Source organism: Danio rerio, chromosome 22 (genome assembly GCF_052040795.2).
Source record: "Danio rerio strain M-AB ecotype USA chromosome 22, GRCz13ab, whole genome shotgun sequence".
In the NCBI taxonomy this organism is placed as follows: Eukaryota; Metazoa; Chordata; class Actinopteri; order Cypriniformes; family Danionidae; genus Danio; species Danio rerio.
This window is the reverse complement of record NC_141042.1, coordinates 21,117,822-21,132,604: the sequence shown is the minus strand read 5'-3', so window position 1 is coordinate 21,132,604 and position 14,783 is coordinate 21,117,822. Positions and strand designations below refer to the sequence as shown.

General features: G+C 34.5%; 1 protein-coding gene across 2 annotated transcripts in view; it reads left to right on the top strand.

Moving 5' to 3' along the window:
• The first annotated feature begins 643 nt into the window (after positions 1-643).
• Positions 644-14,783, top strand: part of atp8b3 (ATPase phospholipid transporting 8B3) — a 34,312-nt gene continuing 20,172 nt past the window's right edge. For both annotated transcript variants that reach the window (XM_087304263.1, XM_087304264.1), the window contains exons 1-9: positions 644-865; positions 1,762-1,809; positions 5,378-5,469; positions 5,621-5,734; positions 6,928-7,026; positions 8,393-8,454; positions 11,765-11,837; positions 12,010-12,080; positions 14,624-14,715. In XM_087304263.1, the coding sequence (XP_087160389.1) occupies positions 1,785-1,809; positions 5,378-5,469; positions 5,621-5,734; positions 6,928-7,026; positions 8,393-8,454; positions 11,765-11,837; positions 12,010-12,080; positions 14,624-14,715 (628 nt within the window). In that variant the 5' untranslated portion in view covers positions 644-865; positions 1,762-1,784. The remainder of the gene's footprint in view (positions 866-1,761; positions 1,810-5,377; positions 5,470-5,620; positions 5,735-6,927; positions 7,027-8,392; positions 8,455-11,764; positions 11,838-12,009; positions 12,081-14,623; positions 14,716-14,783) is intronic.

Here is a 14,783-nt window from a genome sequence, read left to right as displayed (position 1 = left end):
GAATTGAGTTTGACACCCCTGGACTAAGCCAACAAGAAAATGAATGAACATCCAATTCGTAAATTCAAGACACGATTTATAAAAACACAAATTCAATTCAAAACTTGATTCACAAATGCACAAATCCAGCTCGTAAAATAAATAAATAAATGCACAATTCATGCAATTCATAAATTCAAAACTCAATCCATAAATACACAAATTCAATTCGTAAATTCTTAACACGATTCATAAATATACAATCCAACTCACAAATTCAAAACATGATTCATAATATACACAAATCCAATTCATTTGGCAAAATATTAATGATTTTTACTTTTGAATTCACAGATTGTGTGTTGTAGTTATGAATCGTATTTTAAATTTACAAATTGGATTTTGTACATGTGATTTGTTCTGTGCATGTATGAATTTTAATTTGTAACTGTATTATATTTGAGACTTATCTGGCTCCATACTTTTACAACTATGTTTTACAAAACGCAAAATTCCTTGACTCGTAACTTTCTCTTATCCCTTGCCTTCACTCCCGTCTTTTTCCCTCTCCTCATCTGATTTTGCCACCTGTGCTGCTGCTCCATATCGAGTTCCAGTCCCTCCTCCGTGCAGCGCATTTGCACAAATTCCCCAGCCGTGCATCAGAGAGGGAGGAGAAGGGAGGAGAGACCAGATTTAAAGAGGAGTTTACACTTTAACAACATGTAGAAATAAACAGAAGAATCATGGTTCAACAAGTGCGCTAACATTCACGTTAAACTCGGGCGCGAGGAGCAGTGATTTACCCGGATGAGACGCTGGAGAGCAGAAGCACGGAAAGTGAGTCCTGTGGGAACTGCTATCAGGGAACAAAAACTGTAAGCAGGTAAGGTGTTTTGAGGGTGAAACTCCCTAGTGTTCACAGTTTAGCACTTAGTTTTAATAATCAGGCATGGGGTGTTACTGTATACTACTCGTCTAATGCATGGAATGTATAGCTACTGAAGACAAGAGCAAGACTGGTACGCTAATTTAGATAATGCTTAATAATTTTGTTTACATTTTGTCATGTGTTTGTATGTCATGTTATTCAGGGGATGAAATGGCTTTGGTTTTAATTGTACACCTAATTGTGTTTTTGTTTGATGATATGTTTCTTTAGAATATTTAATACATTGTTTATGTGTGTATACATTTACTCTATATTAGGCATGGGACAATAACCAATTTCAAGGTTTACCGCGGTTTAGAAAAGACACGGTTTTAAAACCGCTAAAATTTTCTGTTATACAAGATAAGGGTTTTTAAATGTATTTTTTATGTCTTGTAAAGAAATCTGTGTTTTTGAAACTAATGAAGAAAGCAGAAGTCAATGATTTATTTTAACTACTTGGCCTGACATATTTACTGTTACAAAATAATATAAATGTTTCCTAAAATAAAATATATTGTGTTCAATTGCGGAAAAGGTAGTTTTGTTTTACCCTGACATTTAAAAAGAATATATTTTAGAGCAGTAACCACAATACCATGATACTATGAAACTGTGGTAATTTTATCCAAAGTTATCATACCAACAGAAACTTATACAGGCCCATGCATTTTATAGCTAAAAATAAATGATGACATTTGTGTGTGCAGTTATGTTATACTGGTTATGCAGAATGTCCCACATTTGTCTCAGGGAGCAACATAATGAATGACAGATTTCATGCAAATTCTTGTTAGACTGGTCACTTTCAACTGACCTCTGTTAATATGGGTTTCATCCTTCTTTTTCAGAACAGTCTGTACAATACTTCATCATGACTGGTAGCACAACTGAGAATGGTTAGTATTACCAACATACCTTTCTATTTTAATAAACATGCTGATCAGTACAAAGATCAAAAACTTGCTTACTTGTCTTTTTCAAAATGACATAAGCAAAACTTGGATGCGTATTATTATTTTCTATGATGCTACATTGATTCTACAACATCTATTATCAGTAATTGATTGTTGCAAAACATTATGTGGCTCATAAGTTGAGATTTCAAATGGAACCCTTTGTCCTCTAAAGAGTAAATAAAAAAGTAATTGTAACAAAAAAATTACTCTCACTTTCTCAGAATCACAACTATTCTTCTCAGAACTGTTTAGATCTTGTAATATTTTCTTTTTGTTTAAAAACAAACAAACAAACAAACTGAATTATAAGTAAAACCGAGATGAGATTTTTGTATAGTCAAAACTCGTATAACATTGTTAAAATGGCAGAACATTTTCCTTATGATTCCAATTTTTTTTGCAATTCAAAAAGAATATAAAAAAGACTTTTTCCTCAGAATTATTCTTTTCTCACAATATCAAGTTAATCAAAATCAAGATTTTTTGTCCAGAGAATTCTTTATTTCTCTTGCAGTTCCTGCAAAATAAAATACAAAATCATCCTATGGCAAAAACAGACTTCCTAAACTAGATCTAAATGTGTTTAGTAGAGACAGAAATTAGAATACTTAGTTTATTTATTTAGTATCAATTAATGTAGTACTGAGAAGAATTAAGTGAAGTTTATTTATAAACTAATTTCGAGAGGATCATATGCTTATGATTGCTTGCAGCCGGCCCCGCATTATTCAATTTATGATTCACCAATCAGAAGAATCCTAAGCCATTATAAGTACCCCAAGTTCCATATGACAGCCATCTTCGTTTTGAAGAATCCCCCCTTCCACCCCTACTTCTCCTCCTTTCCTAGATGGGTGGCACGGTGGCCCAGTGGTTAGCACTGTTGCCTCAAAGCAAGAACGTCACTGGTTCTAATCTTTACCAAGCCAGCTGACATTTCTGTGTGGAGTTTACATGTTCTCCCCTTGCTCACGTGGGTTTCCCCCGGGTTCTCCGGTTTCCTCCCAGCGTCAAAAAACATGCAATTTAAGTTAATTGACTAATCCAAATCGGCATCATAGACATGCTCCAAGTAAATGGTTATCTCTTAAGAGTAATCACTATCTGTTCATTAGCTACTACAACAGGGGAGTTGTCGAGATCTACCTGCTCAAACTTCCCTCTCGCCTTGCAAACGGGAGGGAGCCCAGGCTCAAGGATCTTATGAGCTCAGGGCTCTCTCCCAGGACAGCATGCCAAACAAGCTTTATAAACAATCATCAGCTAAGTTTGAACTGTTAAAAGACAAAGGAAAATAGGAAAGAAAAAAAAAACTACTTACATGTACTAAATTCACAGGGTAAAGTGTAACGTAGGCATGGCAGCCTGGGCACTGCACTGGACTGATCCATGCCACACGTTACACTTTTTTTAATGCATCACAAAGCAACTGACAAACACTACATACCTCAATCCCCATCATACAACTACAACCTCCTCAATTTATTGTTACAGCTGTTGTTGTTTTTATTATTATCATTAATATTAGTATTATTATTATTACCAGCATGAGTATATTATAGTTATCAAGTTAATAATCTATCATACATATCTTTAATATTATTCTTCCATGTGGGTTTGTATAATTCATAATTAGCATTGATATAGTGTTTTCGTTTTTGTTTATTTAGTTTTTATTATTATTATTAATTTTTTTGCTTATTCTCATTGCTTTGTTTGCTGAACTTTATTTTTTTCTCACTCCTTTTGTTTCTTTTCTTTTTCTTCGACTCCTCCCCTTCCTTTTCTGTTTTTTAATTTTATTTTTTTATTTTTATTATTATTATTTTATTAATTTTTGTTTATTATTATTAGTTTATTTTCTCTTTTCCTCTCTTTCCCCTTCTACTTACTAACTACTATTATTATTTATTTATTATTATTATTGTTATTATTATTATTATTAATATTATTATTACTTGTCCTCTCCCTGATTTCCCATCCTCCCCTTTCCTCGACACCTTTGTCATAAATAGTATTACTTTTATTTTTTGTTATCATTATTATTATTACTGTTCTGACTTGTCCTGTTATCTTTCCATTATCATTATTACAAGTATTTATACCATTATCATTATTAAGGTTACAGTTGTTGTAGCGGTAGTAGTTGTAGTAGTAGTAGTAGTAGTAGTTGAAGTAGTAGTCATTGTAATAGTATCGATTGTTATTGAGTAATTGTTACGGAGATTATTGAAGTAGTAGTTCATGTAGTAGTAGATGTCATTGGTATAGTAGTAGCAGAAGTAGTAATGGTGTGGTTGTTACAGTAGTAGTAGTAGTCGTTGTTGGTGTAGTAATATCAGTAGTAGATGTTGTTGATGTAGATGTAGTGGAAGTGATTGTAGTAGTAGTAGTAGTAGTAGTAGTAGTAGTAGTCGCAGTAGACGTTGTTGTATTAGTTGTAGCAAACGCTATAGTAGTATCAGTAGTGGTAGTCGTTGTAGTAGTATCAGTGTTAGTAGACACTTTAGTAGTAGTAGTCGTGGTTGTGGCTGTAGTAGAAGCAGTAGTAGTTGTAATATAAGTAACTTTCTGTAGTAGTAGTTGGTGTAGCACTTGTGATTTATTATTATTGTTGTCAGTTATTACTGTTGTCCTTTCTTTCTTTTTACTCTCATTTTTATTATCATACATTAATAAGCATTGTTGTTACTCCCTACCTCTACCTGGTTTCTTTCTATGTGTTTTATCTATATCTGTGACACTTGCTTCATTTATTGACTGTTATTGTTCCTTATGTATGTACTCTAATCTGTCCACCAAGTTAACTTTACATGCATACACACACTCACACGCACACACTCACGCACATACCAGTACCTGACTATATTGTTGTTGTTTTTGTTTTGTTTTTTTTCGTTGCTTTGTATTTGTTAATTGTTGATGTTTTCTTGTATTTGTATGATTTTTGCATATTCTAATAAAAAAAAAAAGACATGGTTAATTCAATATTGAAAACTCAAAACAAGATACTAAAGATTGTTTGAAACTTTAACATTAACTTCCATAGTAGGAAAAACAAGTACTATGGAAATATTGTTACAGGCTATCAAAATATATTCTTTTGTGTGTTTTGACTGATTGCAATCCCCGATTCAACCTAGGAGGGAAGAGAGGGTTATATAATTATATAATTAATGGGAAGTAGGGAAATAGAGGGAGGGAGGGTGGGTTTGAGAGAACGAGAAGAACAGTGCTAGAGGGCTGGTCTGCTTTAAATAAGATTTAGGGAGTAGTTGATTGGTTAAGGAGGCAAAGTGAGGCATTCCCCCGCTGCATATTCTTTGTTAACAAGTCAACTAATTTAAATGATGATTGATTTCAGACACACATTTAAAACAAACTAGCATGTTTTTTTTGAGGGGGTCTCAATGTCTAATAATTAGGCTCAGAATAAGTGTTCTTCATTTCTGAAGTACAGGTTTTTGAATGTGTCAATGTTGTAATTTTTATTTCACTTCACTTCCAGGAATCAAATGGGAGGTTCGAGCCAATGGGCGTGATTTTCATCAGTCCTGCCGTCGCAGATCTGTCCTATGTATCCGCTGGGGCCGCTATGCGGTATGTGACCGACCATTTGATTTGTATCAGCAAGGGAGAAGTAGTTATGGAGGCCCCACACAATATCTGATACCTTTGGGCTGTTCTAAGTTTCATATGTTTCTATCAGTTTATTCAAAGCTTGACTTGTTTTGTAATTGTTTTTTGGCAGGATAATGTGGTGCGGAGCTATAAATACACCCCTTTGACCTTTTTTCCCCTAAATCTGTATGAGCAATTCCAGCGAGCAGCGAATCTCTTTTTCCTGCTCATTGTGATCTTGCAGGTTTGTGGGTTTCATTTCCAATTTCCGCAATAGAAAGTTTCTCTCAGCTTATTCCTGCTTAAGGGCCAAACCCAGTTGTTTGACCAGTGTGTTTTTTCTGTGAATGCTGAGTTCATGATGATGAAATGTGTGCTTTTGCAAATACTGGACAATCACCTGTTGTTTGAAAAGGACATTCACATGGTCACAGCTAAAAGGAGAATTCATAAAAAGATCACTTAATTTGTTTGGGGTAAATATTTAAGTTTAAGTCCATAAATCTTGTGGCATTTGACAACTCCTTTTAGTGTTGGCAATAATATCCTTTATATTTGACCCTATGAACTGGCATGATTAATTGCCTCCATGTAGTTGTGCGTTTGTCTAAATAGTTTTTTTGTACTAAATAAATGCAAGTTAGCCACATGACAAAAATACTATAGTAATTTATAGTAATCATTCATTCATTTTTCTTTGGTTTAGTAGTGAAATTAGTTATGGTTTAGTATGAAACTCAAGTTCTTGACTATAGTATGAAATTCAAGTTCTTGACTATAGTATGGTTTAAAAAACAATAGTATTTACTGTGAATGACAAAAATAAATAAAACTATGTTTCATAATACAAGTGAACGTTCATGTAGTTTTGTGTTTACATCTTGTGTTTGCACGCTTTTTATGAAACTATTATTATCACCTTTTTATAATCTGTCAAAGGGCAGCAGATGAAAATTTGCCTTTGTAGCTAACTCTGGCTTATTTACAGTTTTACTGTTGATTAATGAGCATTTTCCCTGTTTAAAAAAACAAAGAATAAAGAATCTTTACAACGTGAACGCAGAATTAATAATAGGTTCATAGTCTAAAGTGGGTCGCACACCAGAAGCGCTGCTCTGCGACATGCCAACACCACTCAGCGCCATACATTTCAGTGTTCTAAACATAGGTTTCTTTCAGGGTACACACAACGGCGTCGCAAGTCAGCAGCTGTCCTAAGGCGCCCAGCGACGACACAGGACATGTTCATATTTCTGCCGCACCACAGAGTGCCATCTGAATAGTTCCATTTTAAATAACACGCGAATGTGCACGTCTGCATACGTTTATTTTAAATGTCATGTGCGTGCCATGTCGCGGCGCCAAGTGGCGTTTCTGGTGTGTGGCGCACTTTATAGTCAATATCCTCATTATTTTGTGTGTCATTTATATTTACAGTGTGTTCCTGTAATTGCAACCATCCCATGGTATACCACAATGCTTCCTTTGCTGATTGTTCTGTTTGTTCGCGGGTGTAAAGATCTGGCCACTGACGTGGTGAGTCTATAAATTTTACCATCCAACTCGACATATAACGATATTCAAGAAATTCAATATATCATCATAATGAACATGCACAATATTGATATGGGCACTTCAAAATACAGTGAATAAATATTTAAACTTTTAGAGTGCATTTTAAGAATATGCAGATTGTATTAGCAGTGGTTGTTCATCACAGCCACAAATGCTTGTAGACTTAATAGGCAATTTTAACATAATTTTCAAAAGGTAATCTGGTATAAAAAAAAATTCTGTGATGATTTATAGTCCTTTTGTTCATTAACTGTACAGTAAGGCTCCAATTGTTAATATCAGTTAATTGAACTAAATCAATGTAATGACTACAAAAGCATTTATTAATCTTAGCCAATGTATAATTCTTCGTTAACGCCTAATAACGCATGAAATAATTGTAATCGTTTTATTAAATGGAGATAATAACTAATCAAATTTTATTGCAGTTTGTAAAATTATCTTTAACATATCTATAATAATGTTTATTTCTTGTTGTTAATTTGAATGCATTAATTAACGTTTAATAATGAAACTTTATTGTAAAAAGTGTTACCTTTTATTATATTTTTGCAATCAAGGTGGTTTATAGGGGAGCTATTATGCAAAAGTCACTTTCATAACGGGTTTAAACTGTTGTGTGGCACCTGTCTGTGAATATAGCCAACTTCTAATGGCACAAACATAAATTTTACTGATTAATATTAATATTTTTAATATTAAGTCTACAGAAAGACTTTGATTGACATTCTCCCCTTGTACGTGTCATCAGAGAGGGAAAGCCCCGCCCTTTATAGTGAGATCTCTCCCTCGTTAGCAAAGGACATCAGTCATGTTTTTGAATCTGCCGCTTTGCTAAACCATAGCCATTTGTAGCTCCACCCTCTTTTGAAAAGAGCACAATCTCATTTGAATTTAAAGTGACAGTCACTAAAATAGCACAATTAGGATCAAATCTTAAATGGGGCAGTTTCAAAGAGTTAAAAACAATATTTGTGGGGTAATTTAAGCTAAAAATTCACATACACACTCTAGGGACATCAGAGTCTTTTTTTACACATGTAAAAAGGAGCATAATTGGTCCCCTTTAAAACAATCACTTACTCTGAACATATATACAAAATACAGCAATACACTTAGTAGTTTTTGATAATTATACCTGTTAAAGTACTCTTTCTGGCAGTGATAATACTGTATATAGCGATAAAAGCTTTAGCAATTAATCACAACAAAATATTAGACTATTCTCAACCAATATTTTAAACTATTTTCTCCATCACACACAAGTTAGATAACCAAAATGATCTCCTTCACTCCCATCCTGTTTGCTGTGCTGTGTGTCTCGCAGGGCCGACGACGTAGCGATGCGCAAATTAACCGGCGCCCCTGTGACATTCTCACTCCTGAGGGGTGAGTAACACTGTCATGGGCCTGCACAATCCAAACAAACACATCATCATCATCATCCCAGATTAGTCAGTCTATCACTGTATTCCGCTCTAGCTAGCTTTTCATGCGCCTGCCAGTTTTGAGATTTTGGACTTTAATGGACTTTTTTTTGGACTTTTAAATTTCCGTTAATGGATAGAAAACATCCATATTAGCCTTTTATGCGTTTCTTTTATGGTATTTTATGACTATTATCGTGCCTGTAGATTTTAATTACCATACATATTTTTAAAGGCTGTTTTCTCAATATTTTTTTTTATATAATTAACAACTTCAGTAGGTTTTTATACTCTAAACATCCCAGTTTTATTCATATGTATTCTGAAGGTTTTTTTTTTAAACTGAGGTAGATGTAAATACATAGTTTTCATTCTTATATACATCTTTTTTCTACACAAATTGCTAGGAATGATAGAAATGTATGCTAGAAATGTATGCAAATTAGTTAAATCTTCTGACTAATCAAGTTGGTAAATTACCACCGTATATATCTAATTTGTTGGAGTACTGTTCAAATACTTACAAAACCAGAATACTTCACGAGAAAACGAAAGTATTTTACGTTTTGTCAGTTCACTGGTTAATTTGTATGTATTTGTACGATTTTTAAAGAGGAGGCGTGGCACCTAACCCCACCCCTAAACCGAACCATCATTGGGGGATGGGCAAATCGTACCAGATTGTACAAATTAGATCATACTAATTAATACAAATTAGCCACTAAATCAAAAAGTTACGAATTGGCGTGAGATTGTGTTGGATATACTCCTAGTTAAGATGGCATTTTTTCACACAGAGTTAGGTTGATCTGCATTCTCTAAGGATGCTTAATATGTATTAAATGAGCTTCAAGATAGACTACATATGAAGTCCGTACCATCGCTATATTTAAAAATATTTGAAAGACTGTCAATTTAGAAAAGTGCACATTTTAACAATTGATTATGGTTTATACTTTACTTTCTAAATCAAATTTAGTATGATTTGCTTATCCCCCAGTGAATGACGGTTGGGTTTAGGGGCGGGGTTGGGTGCCACGTCTCCTTCATAAAATTGTACATTTTCTTATGAATGATCACATATGAATCAATCACTGACATTAGTCAATTATTGAATAAAAAAAATGCACATTTCAAAGCACTTCACGGGACCTTTAATTAAATTGTGACTAATTTTCATATTTGTACATGAGTATGGGCAGTATTTATAATACTAGTATTTTAAATACGCATTTAAAATACTTTAGTGTCTTGTATTTTTTGCATTTTTAAAATACTGTAAAATACTCTGTAAGAAGTCTACATGATGACATCATAAAAATGTGGAGAATGAGTAAACTGCACAAATAATAGTAGTTTTAGAGGATTGCTGATGTAGATGCCAAGAAAATAAAACATTAACAACATTAAAATAAGTTCGACAGTTGCAGTTTCAAATTCCAGTAATTGACCTGTAGGTTCACTGTATAATTAATAAAGAGGAAAGACATCTGTCTAAAGATGTCAGTGGCGCAGTACAGTATATTAGACACTAGGGATGTAACAATATTGTAAATACTGTCATACCGCAAGAGTAATTTTTTTCAATATTACCGTAGGCGCATGACTCAATAAAACTATATTTCTGAGAAAAGTTTGCTTAGGCGAATGAAGCGAACGGGAGGTAGCGGGAACTACAATTCCCATCAGCCTAGGCGTGGCCATCATCCTTTGCGGTCTGTTGTCACTACAGATCCAGTAATGGGGAAATGGAGTGTGTTGCTAGTAGCGGGAAAGAAAAAGAGCTGGAAATGATCGAACCCAAAGCAGGTTTTAAATCGGATGTGTGAAAGCATTTCGGTTTCTTTCTAAAAAGATACGAAAAAGGAGAAAAGGTGACAGACAAAGAAAAAACGGTATGCAGGCACTGCCAGACTGTGGTGAAATAAAAGTCACCAAATGGTACGACTATGACTAAAAACAGTCATGGGGACTGCAGAACACAGCACACTTGTTAGATTGATGAGACATTGACTTGTACCCCAAAGAGACCTCTATCTCACTCATGGCTTGTCCTGTCAAGTGGTGGAAAGACGATGCACAACGTTACCCACTGCTGTCAACCTTGGTTAAATCATATCTCTCTGTCCCAGAAACCTCAGTCCCAAATGAGAGGGTTTTTTTCTGTTGCAGGGGACATGCCCAGAGATCCCAGCTTTTATCAGATTATAGATATATGATCATTTTTTCTTAAAAAAAACAAAACATCTCTATCTAAGTGAGTGAGGGATTAAATGTTGAATGTGATGAGTTTTCAACAATACTAAATTGAAACTTTTTTTATATATATATATGGTTTAATAGTTTTTTGTTATTAAAATTGAAAAATCAAGTTCCTGTTTCAAACGTACAGATAGATGGCTAATTTGTATGTCATTGATATGTTCAGTGCTAAGGTAAATAAACACTTTTGGCACTCTTTCGAGTCTTTTCATTAGTTTTGTTTTCCTGTAAATTACTCAATAAATACTGTACCGTGCCATTCATACCGAGGTATTACCGTATCGTGAAATTCTGATACCGTTACATCCCTATTAGACACAAATATATAATAATACTCCAGTCTATACTGAAAGACTGATGCAAATCGAAATTTATTTTTTAAAAAGTACGTGAGCAAAAAATGTAAATAACCTCTTCATATATCACTCCTTTAAAGCATAGAAGAATGTTAAGAAATGGTGTTAATTTTACTGGCCATGCAATGGATGGAAACTCAACAAAGAGATATACTGTATTTCTGTGATCCAACTCAAGACAGGACTTTCTGTATGAAATTTGTATAAAATGTATTTTAAAATCTAAGAGAAACAAAGGTTTATGAAGATCCCCTAGTGTACAGGAGTAAAGATGAATAAGTCGACAGAGAACCAGACTTTAATTTAGGGAACAGCAGTTGCTGTCAAACATTGTTTACTTCCCTAAGTCAGTTCAAATCGTGAAGGGATTGATCCAATAGGCCTATTGATGGAAGATTTACGAAGAATTCCTGCTCCCTTGTAAAAGTATTTTGTACAAAATACAATATTTTATTTAAATACTTGTTGTGGCTGCTGTATTTTGTAGTTTATTTTGATACATGTAAAACATTTTATTTTAATATACATTTCAATGTATTTTGCCCATCCCTGTTTGTACATAACATTTTAATACAAAATATGCAATTTTTATTGTGATCAATGAATGCGTGTTTTTATATACCATTTACCTTGCTTTAAATATCATCTTTACAGATTCAAAACAGTTAAATGGAAAGATGTTTGTGTAGGTGACATTCTCCGAGTTCATAAGGACCAGGTCATTCCTGTGAGTGAGTGTATTTGGTTTCAACCTTATAGTCACAGATAAATATGAATTCCTTTGCATTTTCCAAACCATATTTTGTCTTACAGGGATTTTACTCCAGTTTACATAAAGTAGAACCAAGTTTATCTAACATTTGAACTTAAACATCTCTCTCTTTTATTTTTAATCTCAGGCTGATCTGCTCCTACTTTGCAGCACTGAACCATACAGTCTTTGCTACGTAGAAACGGCAGACATCGATGGGTAAGAGTGCCAGCCTGACTGGTCTTTCCACACCCACTAATAGCTCATTCATAACTACTCAGCACACAAAAACAATAAACAAATGTTAAATTTGTTATTCAAAGCAGTTCTAAAAACTCTGTATATTGCGGTGAGTAAAAACCACTGAGATATATGATATTGTGGACAGACAGCTGTAATACTAATTAGGTTCTAAGCATCAGTGATTCAGAGTAATGCCTCTGTCAAACTACAGTTTAAGCATGTGCAAGTCTGTCACATGGTGCAGCAAAAAGGGGCAGAATTAAACAAGATGATCAGACATTAAAAAGAGAGTGATTGGTCCATATTTTAAATTACAGAGAGGTAAATGTACAGAGAGGTCTTGTTTTGATCTTCTATTGGTCTCACACAGCCATGTGATGTGATTTCTTAGGTCAGACTTCAAACCTAGTCTCAAACCTTCAAATAGTCTCACACAAGCTTATGTTTCTCATCTGCTGCATCCGCATGTGTATGAATGGGAGTCTATGGGGAGAAAAGTGCAGTGTGACCGCAGCTTAAATATAGTTGCAGCCCCGAGACCTCCAAGTGGGAGAGACTAGTCACAAGTAAGCCCGGTTTAGAACGGGGGTAGGTGTACACGTTTTTTAAAACACAACAGGGTGCTATGAGGTTGGGTTTAGCGTTGTGGTAGGTGTAGGTATTGAAAACTCCAGGAGGTATGAAAGGTATGAAAACTCCAGGAGGCCCACTTGGAGCTGACTCCAATCTCCAGTGATAACCTTCTAAGTGATTCAGGGAATTTTTCAGTTTCTTTTTCTTGCAAAGTAATGACATTTTTGAGGGAAATTAATTAACATTTTTGAAAAACATGCTCTCAAAAACTTTTCACACACTCCAGAAGTGGTTATTATTTAAATGTTATGACAAATTTAGAATTTAGTGTGGGAAAATGGCTCAAGAGCGCCATCTATAAAGGTTGTTGCTGGATCAGTTACGGTTGTGGCTGAAAGTTAACGAGAATTATTTCTATTATTTATTAAATTTCCCATTAATTGTGTTTTATTACAATCTACCCCCACCCCAACCCTAAACCCAACCGTCACAGTAATGTTAAAACAGTAGCTGTACAGAGTATTATTTATTTTTATCTGTTAAATTACACAATAAATTTTATTTTTAACACCTACCCCCACCCCAACACTAAAACCAACAGTCGCAATACTGTAAAAATATAAATTATTGTTATACGGTGTCATAAAAAATGCTGCTATATTAATGTGCATATCACACTTCCCAAACATCCCAAAGCTAACAAAAACACTACTTACAAAACTCAATAGGAAGTCAGTTATTTAGAATTTTTATTTTTTATTTATTTACTTTTTTTAAGTTGTGTGCTGTTTTTGCCATTTTCAGGCATTTTATTTTTGCCATTTTCAGGTTTCGTATGAACAGACTTTCATAAAGGTTTTGAATGAACTTCTATAGGATTTACTTAGATCCACATCATTACTTAGATCCAATCCTGTCTAACCGAATGGCCTTTTTGCTATGTTAAATTGTGAAGATCTTGAGTTTTTGTTAAAGGATCACCACAAAACAGGAAGATGTTATAACTCAGGCATACAACGTTCAGTCTGACTCAATGTGCATGTTTGATAAAAATCCTATCCTGAACACATCTGCATGATGCCAATATTCAGTTATAGTCTTATAGTATATACATGCTGGCAACAGGAAATCAAGTACACTAACACAAATACATTTTTGTCCAATCTGCACCCAGCTTCACATTTGAGTCCTGGCGTAAAGTCATGGGCCATTCAAACGGAATCATTTTTCCAATATAATATACTGCTTTTCCACATTGTTTTCCTATCTAAATGTGCTTGACCAACATTTGTGACCAACTGTGTTTTTTGACATGGGAGCCTCAAGACACTATGTCAAGGTTAAACAATTTCAGCTTTTACACTCAGCACTGCTTGTCAGTGTCAGATACCAAGCAGTGGACCAATCTGAAGAACCAGAGGCAGAGCAATCATTGCAGCACTGCTTGTTTATGTAAGTTACAAAGCCGTGGACCAATCTGAAGAACTCAGAGGCGAAGCACACATTGCAAGCTTCTGTTTACAGTAGCAAGTTTGGCATGACAGCTGTTTTATTGACAACTGTGGACTGTTAAACTGTTTATGAGCACATTTTTTAGACAAAGGCATTCTGTGTGAATGGCTATTGGTCAGGATTCAGTTGCAGGCATTCCGCCACCTGCTGGTAAATTAATTAAGCTTTAAACAAATCATGCCGTTTAATCTTCAGTAAACCTTCACATTTGACAAAATTCCTGTTCTGAAGACATCTACATACCAATATAGTTATGATTAGTTATTAACAGTTATTGTTATGATCAGTCATTGACATAGTAGCATCTGCTGGCAGAATAAAGCTTGCATATCTGAAAAACTGATATATATCCTCCTATATTTACCTTCTTAAATCCCAGCCTTTCAGCAGTACTTTTTACCTTGCTCTCACACTGTTTTTTCTACTGTTTGCAGAGAAACCAACTTGAAATTCCGCCAGGCTTTGACTGTTACTCATACTGAGCTGAATGGAGATTCTACTGAGCAAAACCTGGCAGCATTTGATGGTCTGTATAGACTCTTTGAGCAAACACTGGAGTCTTTCATTTGTACTGACTAAAAGATAAGCTCTCTA